At 54.4% G+C, this 21,239-nt stretch overlaps 1 protein-coding gene across 2 annotated transcripts in view; it reads left to right on the forward strand.

The window, feature by feature from the left end:
• Window positions 1-20,717, forward strand: part of RCAN1 (regulator of calcineurin 1) — an 83,573-nt gene extending 62,856 nt beyond the window's left edge. Inside the window, exons 1-4 of one of the 2 annotated variants that reach the window (XM_002721299.6) lie at window positions 12,971-13,391; window positions 15,415-15,588; window positions 16,999-17,158; window positions 19,036-20,717. In XM_002721299.6, coding sequence (XP_002721345.1) covers window positions 13,305-13,391; window positions 15,415-15,588; window positions 16,999-17,158; window positions 19,036-19,208 — 594 coding nt within the window. In that variant the 5' untranslated portion in view covers window positions 12,971-13,304 and the 3' untranslated portion in view covers window positions 19,209-20,717. Of the gene's footprint in view, window positions 1-12,970; window positions 13,392-15,414; window positions 15,589-16,998; window positions 17,159-19,035 lie in introns of those variants that run through there. The other variant, XM_051833615.3, reaches the window with a different exon arrangement.
• The last annotated feature ends 522 nt before the right edge of the window (window positions 20,718-21,239 follow it).

Below are 21,239 nucleotides of genomic sequence, written 5' to 3' on the forward strand. Positions count from 1 at the left end.
GTCCTAGGTAGACCTGAGTTAGTGAGTGCTACAGCCAGTGTGCGTCTAGACTGTGTGGTGTGGTGCCCCTTCTTCTTCTTTTTTTTTTTTTTTTTTTTTATTGTTAAGATTTATTTGAAAAACAGAGTTACAGAGAGAGAGAAAGACAAAGAGAGAGATCTTCCATCTGCTGGTTCACTCCCCAAATGGCTGCAACAGAGGCCAGAGCTGGGAGCTTCATCTGGTCTCCCACGTGGGTGCAGGCACTCAAACACATAGGCCATCCCTCTGCTGCTTTCCCAGGCACATTCCCAGGGAGTTGGATCGGAAGTGAAGCAGCAGGGACTCGAACCAGCGCCCATACAGCATGCTGGTGGTGTTGCAGGCGGCTGCTTAACCGGCTGTGCCACAACACTGGCCCCCGTGGTGTCCCTTCAAATGCAGATACAAACCTGGAGCCCAGAGGAGTTGAGAGCCTTCATCCAAGGTCACAGCTAAGAAGTGAGGACATCATCAGGGTCCACACCCAGTTAGTGTGGCTCCAGTGATGCTGCGACCGCCCTGCGTATGCCCCTCACACATGTACGGACCATGGTGTAGTATGACACAGAGCCAGACCCGCCCTCACCGCCACCCCGACCCCTAACCTGCCCTTCCCCTCCCGCCCAGCGCCCCTGAGAAAGACCCTGCTCTCCTTGACTTGCTTTCCGAATCTAAGTCCACACAACCCTTGCCGCGTCCGCCCAGCTTGGAGATAGCCCTCCGGTTACTGCTGTTGCGAAGGCAGCCACCCCAAGCTCGGCGGCTTCACGCGGCAGTGGGCAGTCTTGGCAGAGACGGTCCTCCTCTCCTCTGCGCATCCTCTGCTGTGTTTGCTCGGCTGGGGTCCAGGCCACCACTCTCAAGATGCCCCAGTCAGAGCTGGCAAGGGGTGCCGACTCGCAGGCGGGAGCTCTGCCCGGGCTTTGGGCCAGGGGCTTCAGTTCCAGTCCACGCGGGCCTCTCCCTGGGCTGCTTAGGCTTCCTGACAGCGTGGTCACTGGATCCCAGGGATCCCAAGAGGGAGGGCCCTGAGGATCCAGGTAGGAGCGCATGCGTCGTTTTGGCCTCACCCTGGAGGGCACGTGGTGTCTATTTCTATTTTTATATTTTTTTTATATTTTACCATATAGCACAGGTTGAGGCACTCACAAAGGGCGCTCAGCCTCTCGATGGGGCAATGGCGGGGTCCTACCTACCAGCATAGAGACAGGACACTGTTGCAGCCGTCCTCTGAAAATGCCTTCATCCCAGCTCCCCGCAGCGGCCATACCACACAGCGGCCTCCCTGCCCCTCACCTCCCCGGCCAAGGACACATTGCTCTTCAAGCCTCCCAGGTTTGTCCAGGCCTGGGCGTGTGGCACCACAGTTCAGTCACCTCTTGGGATGCCCACATCGCGTATCAGAGTGCCTGGGTCAAGTCCCAGCTTCACTTCCAGTCCCGCTTCCTGCTAACGCAGGAGGCAGGGGACAGTGGCTTAGCCACCGTGGAAGGCCCAGATTGAGTTCCAGACTGCTGGCCTGGGCCTGACTTAGCCCTGGCTGTTGCAGTCCTTTGGGGAGTAAGGCAGCAAATGGAAGATTCTTTCTCTCCTCAATCTCTCTCTCTCTCTCTCTCTCTCTTTCTCTCTCTCTGCCTTTTAAATAAACATTGTCTACTATATTAATTTGCATATTTTGATGTTCTTACTTTGCAAGAGTCGTTTTTGTTTTAAAAAGAAGGTATTAAGGTAAGATTTCCCAAGAAATCCACATCAGTTAGCAGATACTAGCTCTCGGCTAGCTAGCTATACTAGCTAGCTATACTAGCTCGCAATAAAAGCAACCAAAGGAATTTGTTTAAAATGAATAATGTGAATCAAAGCAGCTTTATACGAGTTGATAAAGACAATGTTGACGATCCTGATTTGTTTTTTTTTTTTTTTTTTTTGCAAGCAGGAATGAGGAAATGCGGGGATTTATTCTTTTCTCACTCCTTTGATCCCTAACCCTGTTCCCAAGTCCTTTATCCACAGGACTTTGTGTTGAGGTGGGGTCGTGCCTTACTAGACCAGCCCAGGCTGATGACACGGCCACCTCCTGTGTTCTGAGACGAGAGTGCAGCACACACACAGAGCACTTGCGTCATCTTGTCACCCAGGCTGCGGCCTTGTCTGCCAGGTATCAGTGTGGAACCCCTGTAGGGCCAGGAGCTGTGTCCTAGGCTTTGGGGCCCCCAGCAGAGCACAGAGCACAGCACTGAACACCTGGCAGGGCTTAGTGCACAGTTCATGACCACGTTGACCGTGAGCGTCTTGAAAGATGGCCGTACCTTCCTCCTTATCTCCAGTGAAGAGCCCAGGACTTAGCTGCACACATTGGTTCCACAAATGTTTATGGAGGCTGTTAAGTGTTCCAGGGCCCAGGGCTTGGCCTGCCCTTATTGTAGTTTAGGAAAGCAATTCAAATGCAGTAAATCCTAGGACACAGGGTTCCTGGTGTTAGGAGCCTATGACCCAGCCATGGCTCCAAGAAGACACATGGCAGGTCCTTAATAAATGGTGGTTGAATGAATGGACAAATCCATTATTTTCCTTTAGACTTGGGAAGTCGGCTGTTAACCCTGAACAGTCCATACAAGGATCTTCCGTGTGGGTGCTTGAAAAATAGACATTTCATCCCTAGGGAGGCAGCACCCAGGTCCAGAAGAGCCCACCTGCCCAGGGAATTTTCTCCTGTAACTGACCTACAGCCTGGAATGTTTCCCTTAGCGATGCATTCCTCTGGGGGTTGAGACTTTGATCTCCAGAATTTGTTGATTAAATACAAACTCTGTTGTGTTTAGCCTACACTGAACAGCTATCATTAACGCCATAACGGGACAAAGTCTCCTGGGTAACCTTGCATCACGTTAGCAGAGAGATTCAGAGGAAGGGGCTGTCCAGGGAGAAAGTAGAAGGCTGGGGTGTGAACTGGGACAGAGAGAATGAAGACAACTCTGCAGACGAGCAAGGAGCAGGTGTGGGGACGACACATACCCCCGTGTGGCAGCGACAGGAGAGAGTTCAGTGGTTCTGCACAGAGGGCATCGCATCTGCAGTACCTGTCGGCAGATTTGGGGTATCGCTCTTGTGCTGGCCACGCTAGGGCCTGCGGAAGGTAGAAGCTCTGCTCACACTGATGCAGAGCGTGGCGCAGTCCCTCAGGGCACAGAGCAGGCACACTCCCCTGACTGTCCCCGGTGCCCCAACGGCTCGACTGACTGTAGTGAGAATGGCTCACCCAACACAGCTGCTTCATCAGCTATTTCACTAGAGAACAACAGTTGGCCAGAGAGATTGTCAAAGAAAAGCAAGGGGCTGGTGCTGTGGCGTAGCGGGTAAAGCCACTGTCTGCTGTCCCGGCATCCCATATGGGTGCCAGTTTTAGTCCTGGCTGCTCCACTTCTGATCCAGCTCTCTGCTGTGGCCTGGGAAAGCAGTGGAGGATGAGCCAAGTCCTTGGGCCCCTGCACCTGTGTGGGAGACCTGGAAGAAGCTCCTGGCTCCTGGCTCCTGGCTTTGGATTGGCCCAGCTGCAGCCATTGTGGCCCTTTGGGGGAGTGAACCAGCAGATAGAAGATTCTCTCTCTCTCTCTGTCTGTGTCTCTGTCTCTCTCTCTGCCTCTCCTCTCTCTGTGTAACTCTGACTCTCAAATAAATAAATCTTTTAAAGGAAAAACAAAATCAAAATATTTTCTGGTGAAACCTCTGTATTTAAAAATATTTGGGTAAGAAAGGGGCTCTTTCAGCAGCATGCCATCCACACAGTAATGGAGTAAAAATACCTGCTTTGGGGACTGTGTTTAACAAATATAGAGTAAACAAAGGCCGTGATTCCAAAACACTATTCGAAACAAAGGGGAGGGCAGATTCTCCTCTCTGGCTAACCTTCAACCTCACACAGTATGTCTGTTAACCACGGTTCCCTTGACCTTTGAAATACCACATCTGATGGGGGGCAGGGAGAAAGGAAAGTCAGTTTTCATTACCAAAGAAGTAAATGTTCAGCCATCGTGAGAATTCCCGTAAATCCAAATGAGCAAAAATGGGAAAGACTGCAACTTTCTCAACACCCATTCTTTCTTCTTACCAAAATGGAATGAGAACAGGAAGCTCCGGGGATAGGCATTTGGCACCGTGGTGAAGGCACTGCTTGGAACGCCCACATCGCATATCAGAGTGCCAAGTTCAAGTCCCAGCTCTGCTTTCCACGCCAGCCTCCTGCAAGTGCACATTCTGGGAGACACCAGGTGATGGCTCAAGTGCTTGGTGGGGGGAGGGTGGAAGGTCTCTGTCTATCTCTCTGCCTCTCTGCCTTTCAAATTAAATGAAAATAAAAAAATAGAAAAATGTTAGAAGCTAAACATTACTGTGTAACCTTTTTTTTTCTCTGTGCAGTCTTAAACATGTTTTCATATCATTAGCTTTTACCCTTTTCTCGTGAGTAGCTCTGTAGTCGAATGAGTGGATTTAGCATAGTTATCACCTGGACATTGACGGGCTACTTCGTGTGCATAGCAGCCTTGAGGGAACACGCGTGCAGGCTAAACCTTAGCCCATAGCCATGAGGATTTCTGTAGAACAAATTCCTGGCCATGAACCTGTTGGGTTTTGGTTGATGTGATGCGTCCTGGGGGCTTAGACTGTGGGTTTTACTGCTAGTTTTTCCCGTGTTCCTTTTGACGGGCTGGTGACCGCAGGTGGAAATGGCCGTGTGTTCGCGACACCCAGCCCAGGAGCAGGCGTGCTGCTGCTGAGAGAGGTTTCAGACGATTGTCCTAGGGTTCGGGTCTTGGGAGCCTCCTCGTGGCTTGCACTTGGGTCTTGTTGCTTGGCTGGTGGGCTGCTGTGGTAGCCGCTGCGATGCGTCTCGGGCCCCTTCAGGGATAAAGGGCTTGTCCCCTGGCTGCCAAGCTGATGACTCGGCCAAGGGCACCCACCCCACCCAGGTCCTGTGCCCTTCCCAACATCACCCCTTCCCCACAACTGGCCAGGGTGGAGAGTTGGGACCCAGCCAGGGTCACCCCCCACACTGCAGGTGCCCCACAGGGACAAAGCTTCCACAGGGACCAGGGTGCAGCTGCACGCTCCCTCTCCGGACTGCTCCCCGCCCCCACTTCATCTCCAGCACAGGTGCTCTGACAGCTGGGTGGGGGCTGGTTGGTTGGGAGTGGACATCCTTGATCGCTGAATAAGTCAGGTGATTGCAACCCTGCAGGGGCAGCAAGGGCCACCGTGCCCGCCCTCAGTGGGTGGCTCAGGCTCAAAGGGGGAGGGGCTCTTAAATGGGTGGAGTTAGACCCACTCTTCCTAACAGACACAACTCAGTGGGAAGATGGGTCAGACCGTATCCTAGATTTTCCCAAGAGCAGCTTCAAATGCTATCTTCTCAAAATAATGTCTTTTAAAAAAAAAATGACCTTACAGAGCTCACTTTGAATACACCTGGATCTCTTGCTGTGTCTTCTGCTGCTGGCTGTGACAGAAGCTTCCTGGCTGCACTAACAGCAGGCAAATTCTGCAGGAATCTCTAATACCATGGTTTGGATTCTCGGCCGTACGGTCCACCACCGTCCTGTGCTGGCCCAGTGGTTCCTTACGGATGACCGCTCCAGAAACCAGCTATGGCGTACACGCGTTTAAACAGAATCAGGGTCGTCCCTGTACCTGCGTTTCACCATTGCCTGGCACTTTCGGCGTCATTTCCGGAGTGGGAGAGAATGTCTCACCAATGCCCGGGGAGCCGCCCACTGGAAGCACATTGCCCCATCTTGGGCCAGGCAGAAATGTCCACCCGGGGCTGCCGCGTGAGGAGTGAGGGACGCGTGCTCCGGATGGAGAAGTTGTCAGGTGTGGAGCAGCGTGACCCTCGGGATGGGTCAGCCGCCCCGCCTGCACCCCGGCACCTGGCAGGGGACTAAGCTCTCTTTGACGGATCACTGAATTTGAGTAAGAGGCTGAAAACCCAAACAGCTCTGGGGTTTGGTCAGCCAGGGAAGGGCCAGTTGGAGACCATGGGGGTCGCTGGTGTTTGGGAAACACACATTTCCCCAGGGGACGCCTGCACGGAGCTCAGCGTGGCCACAGCTTCCTTTCTTTCTTTCTCTCCCTGCAAAAGTCAGAAATCCTCCTTCTGAAAAAAACGTTCCAGTGTTTAAATATTGACAACTGACTGTTCTACAGTCGAGACGGCGAACCAACCAGGTTGTCCCCGGCCTGGGGCATGGGCCTGGAGCAGGGTACACACTTTGCGGGGCTGATGTCTGAGCCGTGGCGGGGTCACGTGTGCTCTGTGTGTATTGTGTCTCAGGCAGGTGTTGGAGTCACACAGGTCTGATTTCCTCGTGTGACTTTCCTGACTGACCCCGCCATCAGCCGTGGATGCAGTGCCAAGTGTGGGAAGCAAGGGCCTGGTTCGTGACTCTCGGCTGGAAACAGGGCGTAGGGTGGGGAATGGAAATAGGAGGTAAGAGCACAGGACCCACCTCACGCTGCACTTGGCAAAACAAAACAACAACAACAACAAACCAAACCATTTCTAGGCTGACTCCTGGATTTGAAAACCGGCTGTGGATACACACTGGGCTTAGGAGAGTCACTGAGGACTGTGTTAAAGACCTAGAGATTTTAGCCACTACTGTCCTTGTGCCCTCCCTCCCTGACCGTGTCGCCTTTGATCTTCTGCCTAAGTTGAGCCAGTCGCTTGCCAGGTATGGGTGTGCTGTTTGTGTTTGTCCCCAGCCCAGGGCAGGGCCAGGCCACTGGAAGAAGCTTCCAGAATGAGCCCCTGGGCTCCCAGGCAAGGGCGTGGTTGGCGGTTCTTCCCAGAGTGAGGAGGAACAAGGCTCTCCCTTGGGCTGCCCTGCTCAGAAGCAGGACTCGGGCTTTGAGTGCGAAGGGGCAGGTTCCGGCGCCGGAATAAACCAGCCGTGGGGACTGCAATCCACAGCCCACTGTATTGCACAGCCCACTCCTGGGGCGATGCTTGCCCGGGTTCTTGTCTCTGCAGATCTGCTCCCCTGGCTGGGCACGGCATCAAAGCCAAGGTCACAATCAGTGATTAAACAAGGTGGGTGTGGAGAGGAACAGACCAGAAGGAGCGAGGAAGGGGTGACTAATGAGGCGGCCGCGGCCCCAGTCATCTCTGAACAAAGCGCCACCTCCCTTAATCCCGTCTGCTGGTCTCCAGGTCGCTGCACGTCGCCCTGAGTCGCCCCTGGCTGTTTTCTTCATCTTAAACTTTGCACGCAGTGTGTTTCCAAGCAGTTGCAGCCGGGCAGTTAACCTTTATGTACTGAGGAAAGATTGAAGTAATAAGGAAACGGGAGTTAACAGGCGGCTGCGCACACATGGAATTCGCAAACAAGACGGAATCTGCCATGAACTGTGACCTCCAGCTCTGGAGTACTTGTCGGAGTGCATCGCCCTGCTCTGAGATGGTGCCTTCCGCCTTGTCTGTCTGTCTGTCTGTCTGCCTGCCTTCCTCTCTCTGTTTTCCTCTTGGATGATTACGACTTTCCTTTATTTACGCCCTAAGCGCACAGACCACAATGGCAGGCGGTTAGCGCGCTGGCCTTGACCGCCGTGAGTTTGCCTCGCCGGTGCCTCCACTGTTGGTGGCGCTGGCACACGGTGGCCATTCGTATCTTTTTATTGGAGGAATTGGAAATCCTGAATCAGCCAGAGACGCGCGTTATCTGCAGGCAACTCTTGCCCTGATTCGTGCAGAGAGCCAGGCTTCTCCGTAGCTTCCAAAGTCTCAAAAATGCGCCAGGCCGAAGTCTGTTATTAATCTCACTTCTTGGTAACCAACTCTGTTTTCCTACGGAAGACGGGTGCTTATTCAACTGAAAAGAGATTTTCTTAGAGGATGAGTTTCTTACTGCAGCTGGGTGGGGGGGGGTCCTCAGCGGTCCTTCTCCACGGTTGGAGACCTGCGCCCCTCTTGTTGCCCCAGGGCATTGTGGGTAGGGCCTCCCATCAGGGGAAAAACCAACTATCTACATTGCTTTCCACTTTCCCTATGGCCAAGCACATTTTACCTGTAATAAAACAACACTGAGAGCAATAAATTCCTGAGGCCGAATCTGATTTCCAACCCCCAAACTCATTTCCCGATTATTCCTGAAAGTGGTCAAAAGTAGCAATTCCCTTAGAGTTATCAAAAAAAGAAATGTGTTTTTTTTTTCCACCTGTTGTCTGCCTCATATTTGCTCATCAAAAAGAAGCCTAAAGGAATTGGGAATTCAGTCACGTTGCCCTTTTGACAAATAGTCTGCCACCGTTTTTGACCATGAACCTCCCAAGTAAAGGGTTCTCAAACACATCTGCCAGCAAAGCATTTTGTTTGTAAATTCTACACTAGGGACTGGCGCTCTGGCGTCACCTGTAGCCCACATGGGCGAGTCCAGCTGCTCCACTTCCAGTCCAGCTCCCTGCTAATGCTCCCGAAAAGGCAGCATAAGACGGCTCAAGTGTTTGGGCCCTGCACCCACATGGGAGACCCAGAAGAACCCCCTGGCTCCTGACATCAGCCTGGCCCAGCTCTGGTCATTGCAGCCACTTGGGGAGGGACCCAGCTGTTGGAAGGTCTCTCCCTATAACTCTGCCTTTCAAATAAATAAATCTTTTAAAAAGTTATTCTACACAAACTCCACTTCACACTGGACACCCGTATCAAACACACCCTAGAAATGGGCATTTAACAAGGACAAGGCGAGCAAATCCCGAGCTGAGCTTGCTCCTTCTGGGGCCGGGGTTGGAGACCTCTGCGGTGACCCCAGGAAGCCACACAAGACCTGCGGAGCATCCGTGTGGTGGGCCCGTGGTCTCCAGGGCCCAGTCCCTACCCAGGCATCCTGCGTGCCTCACACAGCAAGGACATAGGAGGTCTGTGTTGTGGAGGAGGGGACATCCCAGGCACGCAACAGCAACCACGGGGTCTTGAGCACAGCTGAGACCTTCCCCATGCCACGTGGCCTCCTGTGCTGAAAGGAATGGCCATGGCCATTCTCAGAATGCCCACGGCCCGGCCACTGTGGTGCCCTGGTGAGGTCAGGCTCCCAGCCTGCGGCAGGCAGGCCCTCACCCGGATGCCTCTCTGAACGTCCGCGTGGTCCACTCCCGTGGGTCCACCCGCATCTCCAGGCAGACGTGGGACAAGCATTGCTGAGGAGGGCTGCGGGGTGAAAGGGAGAGAGGGAGGCAGTGTCTCCTGGAGGAGGGACCTCTGTCAGGGGCTCTGGAGGATGAAGAGGAGTTTTCCAGGTTGAGGACAGCACCTTCTGCAACCCAACCTGCTAGTCGATAAAGACGCACGGGGAAGGTGGGGGTGGGGGCAGTGTCCCACATCGTACAGGAAAGAGCTGCTCCAGAGGCGGCTGCTGTCTTGGGGGCTGAAAGTCCTAAGGTGTCGCTTTCAGAACCCGAAGGGAAAGGCCACGCCACCTGCCGCCCTCAGGTGGGCCAAGGCACTCCTGCCGCAGGGGCCGCACACCGATCAGGTCGCTGCTTCCTCTGCTCTGCACATCCTGGCTTCGGCTGAGCCCTCTCCAAAGGGCCCACTTTGCAAAAGGCTTCGCTTGGCTCCACAGTCCCGGCCCCGCCGTCCACTCCTCCGAGGGGGGTTTGTAACCGGCATGCTGAGGTCATCCCGACTCTGCCCGAGGAACGCGGTAATGGGGACGATGGAATTCTTCATAAACCTCACATTTTCCTCCCCCAAAATAGAAACTTCTTTATGAAAATGTGCACTAACTGCTGGGAGCCACAGGAGGCACACGCAGGTTAAGAGACTCGTTTATGATTTTCACGGCCTGAGTGGAAGAAACGCAAACATCTAAAGCTGCGAGCTGACGGCAGCTTTCCCTGTCTGTGTTAACTTCGGGTTTCAGTTTTCCTGTGCTGAGTGTGCTTTCTAGGAGCCCTGCTGAGCACAGTGCTGGCCCTGGTTTCTCCAGATCACTCACGCTCCGGCAGCACGCTCACCCTTGTCTCCCAGGCCACAAGGAACAGGAAGTAGGGAAGTCATCTCTTTTTTTAAAAGATTTATTTATTTATTTGAAAGGCAGAGTTACAGAGATGCAGAGAGAGAAAGAGAGAGAGAGAGAGAGGTCTTCCATCCACTGGTTCACTCCCCAGATGGCCGCAACAGCCAGAGATGCACCGATCAGGAGCCAGGAGCTTCTTCCAGGTCTCCCACATGGGTGCAGGAGCTTCTACTGCTTTCCCAGGCCACGGCAGAGAGCTGGATCGGAATGGAGCAGCCGGTGCCCATGTGGGATGCCAGCACTGCAGGCAGCGGCTTTACCTGCTATGCCACGGTGCGGCCCCAGGGAAGTCACCTTTTTAATTTCCGCTTGGATCAGTTTGTATTCTCAGTGGCGGAAAGCGCTACTTACAGAGTTCCTTGGTGTGGGCCCGTTAGAAGTCCAAGTTCATGTCTCACACCGGTAGACCTGGAGTCAAAGACCCTTCTAACAAGAACCACAGGATTAGCAGAAGAGGGGAAACTGAGGCGAGTGGATAGCAGTGTTCCCTCTGAGGGTGGGGACAGGGGTTCCGGGAGACCCTTTGGCCAGCAGTGGGACCCAGGTGCCACTGAGGAGCCTGGCCACTCCACATGGCATGCTGACAACTCAGATCTGCCCCACACTTCCCATGCTGCAGCCCCGGAAGTCTCAGGTGGCAGCCCCAGGGTCCTGCTCTCTGCCCAGTGACTCTTGCCAGGCGGCATCCATTCCAGCCTCCTTACAAAATAACAGCCCCCACTGGACCAGCCCCCCACCCCACCGCCCTGAAACTGGGCATGCTCGAGCTCACTGAATTCGGTTCAAATGGAGCTCATCACACGTGTCAGCCTTTGGGGGCAGCCTAGTGAAAGGTCCCCCTTTCCCTGAACAAAGACAGTTCAACGGTTTTCAGATTCCTCACTGTTTTTTCTTTTTCTTATTCACATAATGAAGTCAAGGCCGTAAATGTTTGTGGTTCAGTGCTGCCATCTCCGATCACAGTTTAAAAATCACCTTTGGCCAAGGTGGGCTGCTGGCGAAAGAAAGGAGGCGGCAGGGGGCCGGAGTGGGGAGAGGGAGCCTTGGAGATGCCCAGGCTTCCCTGGAGGACACAGCAGTGTCGTGTCCCCCGCCTGCCCCCTCCCTTGCTCCTTAGCCGCCCACCAGGACCACCTCTCATACCCACACTGCAGCCCCACCAGCACCACCATCTACGCCGGCCTCCAGAACCCGCAGCGGATCCTGCCTGCATTTCACTGGAAATGCAGCGCCTACCAGCCCGTCCCCTGAGTCATGAAGCATGGGCCGGGGGGACCCCTCTGCTGTGTCTGACGCATGCCCTCTGCTCCCCGTGATTTAGAGGACGTGCGTGCCTTCAGGTCTTCCCGGGTTGAAGTCACGGGTAAACTGGCAAAGCGAGCACCCTAGGTGGTTTCTTACGTAACTGCGGCGGGCAGCAAGGCACTGTATGCCGGAAGTGAAGCAGCCCTCTTCGCCCTCTTCTTTGTGCAGGGATAAATGCACTGCTTTGTTATTTTTTTTTCCTGTTTCATATATTCTTTTCATTCTTGGCTGACTTTAATGAGTCTTTGAAGTCCGTGTTTAAAAGTCAATAGTAGGGTTCCATTGAACTTTGTAAGCTCAAGAACTGTCCCTGTGTGCCCCTGAACCAAAAAAAAAAAAAAAAAAAAAAAAATTCATGAGTCCATGAAATTGGCGGGAAGGACTAGGACTAGTGTGCCATTGGGGTCTAAAGGCGGGAAGTGCCCAGAAGTTTCTGGGGTTGCCCCCTAGGAAAGAACCAGGCAGTCTTGCTCCCAGGGGTGCGTCTCCAGTCCAGGCACACAAAGGGGCCAACTGAGCTAACTTTTTATTTACAGCATGCATGCTCTCCATTTCCTTGTCCTTTCCTCATTTAAAAAAAATATATTTTCATTTTATTTGAAAGGCAGAGAGACACAGAAGGAAAGAGAATACGCACATGCATGTGCACACACACACACACACACGCGCGCGAGCACTTTCTTCCACTGGTCTAGCCCCCAAACACTGGGCCAGACTGAAGCCAGAAGCCAATCCACGTCTCCCGTGTGTGTGTGCATGTGTGTGTGTGTGTGTGTGTGTGAGAGAGAGAGAGAGAGAGAGAGAGAGACTCAAGGATCTGCTGCCCCCAGGATGGGCATTAGCAGGAAGCTGGGACTTGAACTTGGGCACTGATATGGGATGTGGCTTCCCACGCACCATGTTAACCACTGCACCCACTGGCCACCACACCCCCCTTTTTAAATGCCGTCCGAGTTTCTGAGCAGAGCCTCTTGGTGTTTTTCTTCTCCGTTTCTGAAGCCAGAGTCTCCGAAATGTCTTTGTGTCTCTTTGCCCGAATTCAGTAACCCTTCCACAGCAATCACGGTGTCGCGTTAGCCCTGGTTCTTACATGGCAGTTTCTCTTGAAGTTATCAAGAGAAAAGTCCTAGGATCGCTTCCCACCGTGCCACCGCGTGCCAGCGGGATTCGGGACAGTCATCCAATACAGTTCAACGGGGAGGAGGTGTGGAGGGAAGCAATGCTTCATTTCAAAGAATGCCACCCTTTGCTTTGGAAGCAGAGTTCCCTGACCTAGACAGATTCCCACACGTTTCCTCTACTGCCCCACTCTGAAATGCGCCTGAGAGGTTTTCAGGAAAGCACAGGACCCAGCAGCTCCCCAGGACTTTGGTTTCCAGGTCTCCCGAAGCCGGCGGCGGCAGCTAATTGCTGTTTACTGCCCGGGCCCCTGGTCCCTCCTCTGCTGTAACATTTTCCATCTCCAGGAGGGTCGTCCCATTCAGCAGGGAGCGTGGTGTCCGACTGGCTGAATGGGATTACCACCAGTGGAAACTATGCCGCAAGAGCCCTTGTAAAGCAGCTGCGAAGCAAACCTCAGCTGTTTTTTCCATCCTCCCGGAGCGGGGAGTTAATTAGCATAGGGAAAATGACTAAGGTGTTGACGTCACCTCTTTCCAGTAGAAACTTAGACTTTGTCCCTGTCTGCCTTGCAAGCATGCAGGACTTGACTCAGGAATTTGCTGTCCAAACAGGATGCTCTGGAAGCTGTGTTTTTTTTTTTTTTTTAAGTTGTTCTTCCCGCCCAGGGGGCCGGCCCTGGGTGCTTTATAAGGGCGGGCTCCAGAAAGAACCTACACACAGCCTCTCGCCCGGGACCGCGCCTGGGGGCCTCACTGCCTGTCTCTAGCGCTCTCCCTGTAAGGAAGCAAGATGCACTTTAGAAACTTTAACTACAGCTTTAGCTCCCTGATTGCCTGTGTGGCAAACAGTGAGATCTTCAGCGAAAGTGAAACCAGGGTAAGGCTTCTAAATGTCACGTGATTTGGGAGCGTATTTTTTTTTTCCAAAGCCTCTTACCGGGACTAGACCTGAAATAGTTGGGGTGGGTATGCGTCTCTCTTGGGTGTTTTTTCTTGGGTTTTTGGGTTTTTTGTATTTTTTTTTTTTTTTTGAGTTTTGAAATCAATCCGAAGTGTGAGCTTCACCCAGCTGTTGCCTGCAGAATTATCGGTAAAGGAGCTTGCAAAGATCTAGTTGTTTGAGAACAGACAGGCCCCCCCAGGGCCAGCTCCTAGAGAGGCAGAGTTTTGGCACCAAGCGTTTTTTTCTCCTCCTGCATGGGCTGTAACTCATCTCTTTGGAGGGAGGCCTCTCCTGACGGTGCACGTGGGACCGGTTGATTTTGACAGCGAGAGTTCAGAATAATTTGGTTCTAAAGACAATGTGCATGCTTGTAGGAAGGACAGGGGCCTGGCCCCAAGCCCCCAGATTTCTCTGGCCAGGGGACATGCAGCGGTGGCAAACGGTGAAACGGGGTGCACCATCGGAGCGCGGGGTGCACGTGCCTCCTGGGGCGGCACCTCTCACAGCCGGTAGAGAAGCAGTCAGCGACTTTCCACGCTGCGCTTTGCCTCTACGCTTGATTAAAACGTCAGACTTTTCACTGGTGGCTCTCCAGCTGTCCTGCTGACCTCCAGGAACGAGTGTGATGGGACTTGGGTGCTCTGCTTGCCGGCTGGGGGGTGGGGTACATGCTGTGTCCCCAAGCCATGTTGGGACATATGTAGGGTGTCTTTTTTTTTGGCGGTTGGTTTTCTTTTTTAAATCAAGTTTAAGTCCATAATTCCATATGATGGTTGTTGGCTGCAGCCATGGTTCTTGTGCGGGCTCGTACGGCACCTGCTGTGTGTGGAGGAGGGAACATGAGATTAGCCTGATGTGAGGATGAAGTGGTTTTCTGTCTCCAGTCCAGAGAGGCTGCCCCCAACCTTGTAGGCTCCCAGTTAGCAGAGCAGAGAGGACTCCTAGCAGGAGAGTGGTGTAATAATAACCCGGATTTAACACAGAACATGAATTCCTTTGATTCTGGTCCTGAGCCCTGACTTATATCCTAAAAGTCTTTATCAAAGTCATCTCTCCCCAGTTCTGAATCATAACTCCAAAATTACATGATTGGTCACAGAGCCACTTGATGAGGTCATGTGAAATTCCAGATTTACCAGGGCGCGCCGTGCCAGAAACTCGACCATGCCTGAGAGGCACAGGAGCTGTAGTAGGCGGTGATGAAACCATGCTCAGGCGTCTGCTCCTCCTGCTCCCCGACGTGCCTCTGCAGAGCCCCCTACTGGGCAAGTCACAAAACTAGCGGTGGACATTCCGGAAGACCTCCTCCCATAGTCAGCATCCTGGCTTCCATGGCGCCCTTGGACATGGCAGCTGCTCAGGACCCCAGCTCCGGGGGAACCCCCTCCTTCCAGTCACCCCCTTCCGCTGCCTTTCCCTTGGGTTCCCACAGCCTGTCCACGGTGTTTGAGAACACTCAGGGCCCTGTAGCCTGCCTGGAAGCACTCCCTGAGCCCCACCTCCCTCTCTGAGGCCGTGCAGTGGCCTCCTTGCCCTCCCAGCCAAGGGGGCTCCTTTGAGCGTTTCCCAGGAGGCGGCCGAAGTGCCAGTTTCCTGAAACTGAGCGTATGTTCTCCAAATGTAGGCTCTTTGTGTGCATCTGTACACTCCGGCCCACTTGCAACACATTGCTTTTTAAACCACTATCATTTTAGAGAGTTAAAAGTAACAGATGGAGATTGAAACAATAGTAAGCGGTTTTTAGAACCTACTAGGGCTCTCCCATCAGCTTGGTTGTCTGTGACTGTTGGTGATTGACATACTTAGTAAGTCAGGCCGTCTGACCTTAGCAGGAAAGCCGGGGTATGGGGACGGGAAGGTGGCCTGTCCCCAGCCCGAGGGTGGGTCTCTGCGAGGAAGCCCCGAGGTGAGGTCCAGGCAGAGTCTGACTTCTTTTGCTTTCACTCTCGTTTTCCAGGCCAAATTCGAGTCCCTGTTTAGGACCTATGACAAGGATATCACCTTCCAGTATTTTAAGAGCTTTAAGCGGGTCCGGATCAACTTCAGCAACCCCTTATCCGCGGCGGACGCCCGGCTCCAGCTGCACAAGACCGAGTTTCTCGGGAAGGAAATGAAGTTATATTTTGCTCAGGTGAGCCGGGCTCGTGTGCCTGCAGCTTTCTCGCTAACATGCGGGTCACGTCCCACGTTGATGGGAAACACCAGGAAGCCCCTGCGAGCGAGAGGCAGGAGCCATCCTCGAATCCTCGGCTCCACGCCTGGGGTGGAGAGATGGTGGTCATTCAGTGTGCTTGCGGGAGGGGGCGGGGTCTGCTCAGGGGCGGGGCTTCAGAGCAGTGGGTGGGGTCTGCTTGGGGGCAGAGCGTCTGGGGGCGGGGCTGCAGCCTGCTCCAGCCTGAGCGGACCAGAACTCTGCAGGTTCTCAAGGCCACTGTGTTTCGTGGGGAACGGGGCACCTGCAAGTGAAGTGTGCACCCAGATGGGCTGGAAAGGGAAAAGTGGCTCAGACAGGTGGCAGGTGCTCAGGAACGCTCCAGGGGAAGTCGGTGCTGTGAGAGGGGTTGCCTCTTCTCCTGCCCACCTTCAGGGTCTCCCCCAAAGTCCCACTTGACCTTGTAACAGGGGGCCGACAGGTTGTCAGGAGGGAAACAGCTTCCAAAAGATTCCTCCCCATCGAGTCCCCATCGGCCCCTGGGCCCCTCCTTGTGGAGACTGGAAGCCCCTCCGACAGCACCTAGGGAGAGCAGACTTTGGGGCCATTTGTGCGTAAATTAAAACTGGGCAGGGTCCCCCCACACCGCTGGGCTGGGCCCTGACTCTGGGCCTCCAGGCTTTCTCCCGTGTATACACCCCTCTCTGCAGTGGATGAGGCTTTAGGACAATCATAGCGCACGCTCCTTGTGAACATTGGAGGGAGGTGGCGGGGGAGGGAGTGCATGTTGAAGCGTAGAGAAAACCCAGACTGACAAACCTCCCGGGCCAGGTCTTCCCAGCAGCCCTGGCACACGTCCTAAGACCAAACCAGGAGTACGGGTTGTCGTCCCTTAGTATTTTTAATGGTTTTCAAATCTCCTGGGGAGTAGGTTTGCCCGAGCCACCTGGGGGGGGGGCGCCGCCTGAGAGGAGGGGTGGAGCCCTGGCTCCCGCGCCTGCCTCAGCCTGGGGAGAGCTGTGCGTCATCTCAGAGGCGTGGCTCAGCCGTGGACGTCAGGAGATGCCCGCGTGCTGTGCGGAGCTGGGAGGCACTGATCCCGAGGTCCCGTCTGACCTCCACGACCCCGTGGCTGTGCTGTTTCCGGTCACGAACCAAGGGCTCCTGTGAAGGTGTTCAGCCCAGGTCAGGCACGGTTCCTGGCGGTGCCCGAGGGTTCCATAGCCCCAGGAAGGAGCCCTCGGTGTGGGTGCATCCTACCTGGAGCCCAGAAGCCTCACTACCACTTTCCAGGGCGCCCCAGGGCTGCTGGAAGTGCCCCTGGGGTCGTCCGTGCCCTGCTGCCGTCTGCTCTGACACCACAGCTTCTCCCTCTCTCTGTCTCCTCAGACTTTGCACATAGGCAGCTCACACCTGGCCCCGCCCAACCCAGACAAGCAGTTCCTCATCTCCCCGCCTGCCTCTCCGCCGGTCGGCTGGAAGCAAGTGGAAGACGCCACGCCAGTCATAAACTATGATCTTTTATACGCTATCTCCAAGCTGGGGCCAGGTAAGCAGCCCTCTCGGGTGGGGAGGAGGCAGAGAGGCCTGGGGAAGTGGTGCCGCAGGCCCGAGAGGGGTGCCCACCCTCACCCTGGAGCAGAGGCGTCACCATTGTCCTTTCTGGCCCTTGCGCCGTCAGTGCCAGCGTGTCCTGGGCATCCGTCTGCATCCTTGCTCTTCCGGCTGGGCACTGGTGTTCCCTAGAAAGGTGCACGAGGAACCGTCACTGGCTATGAGATGGGCCCCACGGGAGCCCAGCCCTTACCACCTAGCCCAGCCCTTACGGGTGGCTCGAACCCTGTCCCCAAGTCCTCTCTCCCTGGCTGGGGATGAACATCTGGGCTTTGGGAAGGGAGAATGGACGTCTCTTTGAGAAAGGTGGCTTTTTCATCAAGGTCATTTTCCCCATCCATCAGCTCCTCACCCTGCCTTGCTAACAGGTGCAGGAGGAGGACTGTGGGCCATGGTGGAGAGCCTGCCCCTACCCTCCAGGCCCCAAATGGGTGGTCCTCTGCTGAGTTTGCCAAGGAAAGAGGAGGGTCCTAGCCTGGGAGCGAATGTTCCAGGCAGGGCTGGAGCCTCAGGCTTCTCATCTATCCAATGGGTCTTCCTGGGTGACTCTGACCACCACGGAGTCCAAAGCTCTTCTCATGGTGCCCTCAGTACAGCTGTGGAAAACAGTGACAGGGCGCTGGCTGCTGTCCTGTCCACTCGGCGTTGGCCCAGGAGCCAGGTGTGAAGGAGCATTTGGGGGCGAGAGTTACCAGCCCCCTCCTTCCCCCTCCGTGGAGCAAATCAAATAAATACTGAGGCCGCCAGCTCCTCGTCTGCCCTTGGCGGGCGGGCGAGCCCCCGTCCCTCTGGGTCGAGGTTGAAAAGTCTCCACTTCTGAAAAACACCGTCCACACGGAAATGCCGTCAGCGGTGAAAAGCCAGGGTCACGTTACTCCCTGCCGCTGTTGGCGTCAAGGTCGAGATCCAACACAGCCCGTGTGAGACAGCTGCGGGCGGGGTACATTAGCGGTGCTGACGTCAAGCGTCTGGCCCGCCCGCTCGTGAGACACGGGAGGGCAGGGGTGCCCACAGCTGCCAGACTGCCCCAGAGGTCACAAGAAACGCCGTCCCGCTCCAGCACCCACTGGAGAAGGCTGTTCTAGAATAATGGACGTCACCAAATCAGTCTGCCCGTGTTTTCCATGTTGCACAGTTCAGCTCTGCCTCCTGGCCAGCGGCATGGCAGAGATATTGCAGATAACAGTCCTGACTTCTCAGCTCTCTGCATCAGGGCTGCTGGGGAGACGGATGAGGGCTTGCGAAGGTACTGGGCCAGCATTTGCAGTGACCTGTCTGACCTCCACACCTGAGCCAAGGCTCCTTTACCCTTCCAAGGCCAAGGCCATTTCCAGTCTTGCCTTCCAAGGGCAGTAAGCTGGTGTCAGAAAAAGGGCCCTGGGGTCAGCCTGGCTCAGTGCAGCCACATCTGTGCCCGCACTCAGGCCTCCTGCCAGTCCCTAGGGTGCACCCCACCCCCGAGGGAGGCTCTGGAGGTATCTTCCTGAGCAGGTCCACTCACAACACCTGTTCCCTGAGCTGATGTCGGGCGGGCATGGTGCTATAACCAAGAAGGCACATCCTGTCTGTAGCTCTTGCACGCCCGGACGTAGCGTTTGACTGCAAGCAAAGTCGCACACCCACAGCCCACAGACCGTAGACACGCGTCTTTTCCTGAATGAGCCACCAAAGCAATGCAAATCCGCAAGGTATCCAGCCATGTCCCTCACCCCATGGGACGTAGGCGGCAGCCTGGCTCAGCAGACCCCTAACTGCTGTCCCCTCCATGCCAGGGCTCGTCCTATTTACCCTGCAACTGCTTTGTGTCCCCAGGGGGCAAGTATGAGCTGCACGCGGCCACCGACACCACTCCCAGCGTGGTGGTGCACGTATGTGAGAGCGACCAAGAGAACGAGGAGGAAGAGGAGATGGAGAGAATGAAGAGACCCAAACCAAAAATTATCCAGACCAGACGGCCCGAGTTCACGCCGATCCACCTGGGCTGAGCCGGCACAGGGCCGGAGAAGCACCCGAGTCGCACTCACGGGACGGGGTCATTTACTGTGCCAGTCGCCCGACACAACTTTGGAGGTGGCAGCCATGACCGCCGTGGCGGAAATTCCAGTTCCTGTTGCTCGGAAGAGAATCAAGGCTTTGTCTCCTTGTCCCAGTCCGTGTGCTTGGCACCTGGGAAGGACCGGGGCCGCCCGCTGCGTCTGCAGCGCTCGCGCGTGGACGTTTGGGGACGTCTTGAGCAAACCGGTCACAGTAGCGTTTTGTACTTGTTCTTTTCTGGTAGGTTCTGTTTTTGCCGAGGGCAGGCGGACCCTCGGGTCCCGGGGAAGCTTCTGTTTTTGAGCAGCCCACGGGGCAGATTGTCCCGGTGGGAAGGAGCACCCCGCCAGGCCACCAGGTGTGGAGTGCCGAGAGGTCGTGAAAACACCCACAATGCCACGTGGAAATTGTAGCGTCCAATTCCTTCCCCCCCCACCCCCACCCGGTCTAATGTTTGTGCATGTATATCTCCGATCTTCAAGACTAAGCCTTGTTCGTGTATGTATGAACTTACGCCACTGTTCTTTTACGTCTTTTGGGAAGCTGGGAACGCATTCGGGAAATGCATCACTCTTTCGGAGCCTCCAGTCCTTTGCAACAGCACTCGCCGTGCGGCCTGCCACCTAGAGTACATGCCCATGCTTTTACAAAAAAAAAAAAAAAATCAGTTGATCCGAAAGCCCTGTGCAGTTTCACTGCCAACTTTGAGTGGGTGCGACATTTTGGTTTAGGTGTTTGGGGTTGGGCTTCGGTTTCCGTTGTTTCTTTTACGTGGTGGCATGCGCACATGAATCAGAGCCAAAAACCTCCTTGGGAACTGTCGGTTGAGAGCGCTGATTCGTCACCCCCAGCGAAACACCGAGACGAACTTGTAAATAAAGCCGAGGGCCTCTGTTCACGCCTGTGGGATACTCGGGCGAAAAGGCCGTGGGAGAGCAGTGGCGGATGTGCTAACCTCCCTGTGACGTGTGTGTTGTAGAGACGTGTAACGGGGTTGAATTCAAAGCATGTCAAGTGGGTAGTAGCTGTGTGTTGCTATGAGAGGGATGCAGTGCCTTTTCTCATTAATTCCTGACGGAATTGTTGCCCTAGGTAAACATTTGTAATTTTTTTCTAGTTGTAATGTGTACATCTGGTAAATAGCTATTATATTTTGGCCTTACAATACCATAACAGAGTGTGTCATTTTGAAATGCCAAGTGACAGATGCATGCTTTGGACATTTGAAAGATGGTTCTCTTTCTTTGAGAAGAAAATGCATTTGCATTCAATCCTTTGATTGCTCATATCAAGAAATTGAATGTTCTCAAAACCCCGTTTGCAGTACTTGGTAGGAGAGAGCATTGCATAGCTCTTCAAGTGTTTCTCGTTAAGTGCTTTTAAACTGGAGAGGAGAACCTCAAAGTATTTTTTTTAACTGCGTTCTCTAATAAATCAGCACAACACACTCCTTACGGAAACACCGCTGGCCGTTTTATTCCTCGGACCGATCTGTGATCTCAGCTCTGCGGTCTCGGAGGTGGAGGTCGTGTTCCCGTGGGCTTAGAGCCTCTTAATTCTGCCCTCTGGTTCACAGAGGGTCCCCCGCGCGCACCGAACATCGCCAAGGAGAGGGCGAATGGCGTGAAAGTGGAGTCAGAAGTCTAGGCGGAGGCTCAGCCCACTACGCCGCAGCGCTGGCCCCGGAATTCTTATTTCAAATGGTGGTGAGCTTCCTGGCCATGCCAGAAAATCCTACTTGGTGTTTATTTGCTGAAGTCCAGCAATGATATTAATCCTGATGATGGTTAATAGTAGGCATTGCTTCATGAAGACGCACATGCTACTTTTTTCTCATGAAAAAACTTATTTATTTATTTTCTTGTTTGAAAGGTGGAGCAACAGAGAGGGAGGGAGGGAGAGAGGGAGGGAGGGAGGGAGAGAGAGAGAGAGATCAAGATCTTTCTTCCTCTGGTTCACTCCCCAAACGGCCGCAACAGCCA

This window comes from Oryctolagus cuniculus, chromosome 4, assembly GCF_051225735.1.
Source record: "Oryctolagus cuniculus isolate XC-2025 breed Fujian yellow rabbit chromosome 4, ASM5122573v1, whole genome shotgun sequence".
Taxonomy (NCBI): Eukaryota; Metazoa; Chordata; class Mammalia; order Lagomorpha; family Leporidae; genus Oryctolagus; species Oryctolagus cuniculus.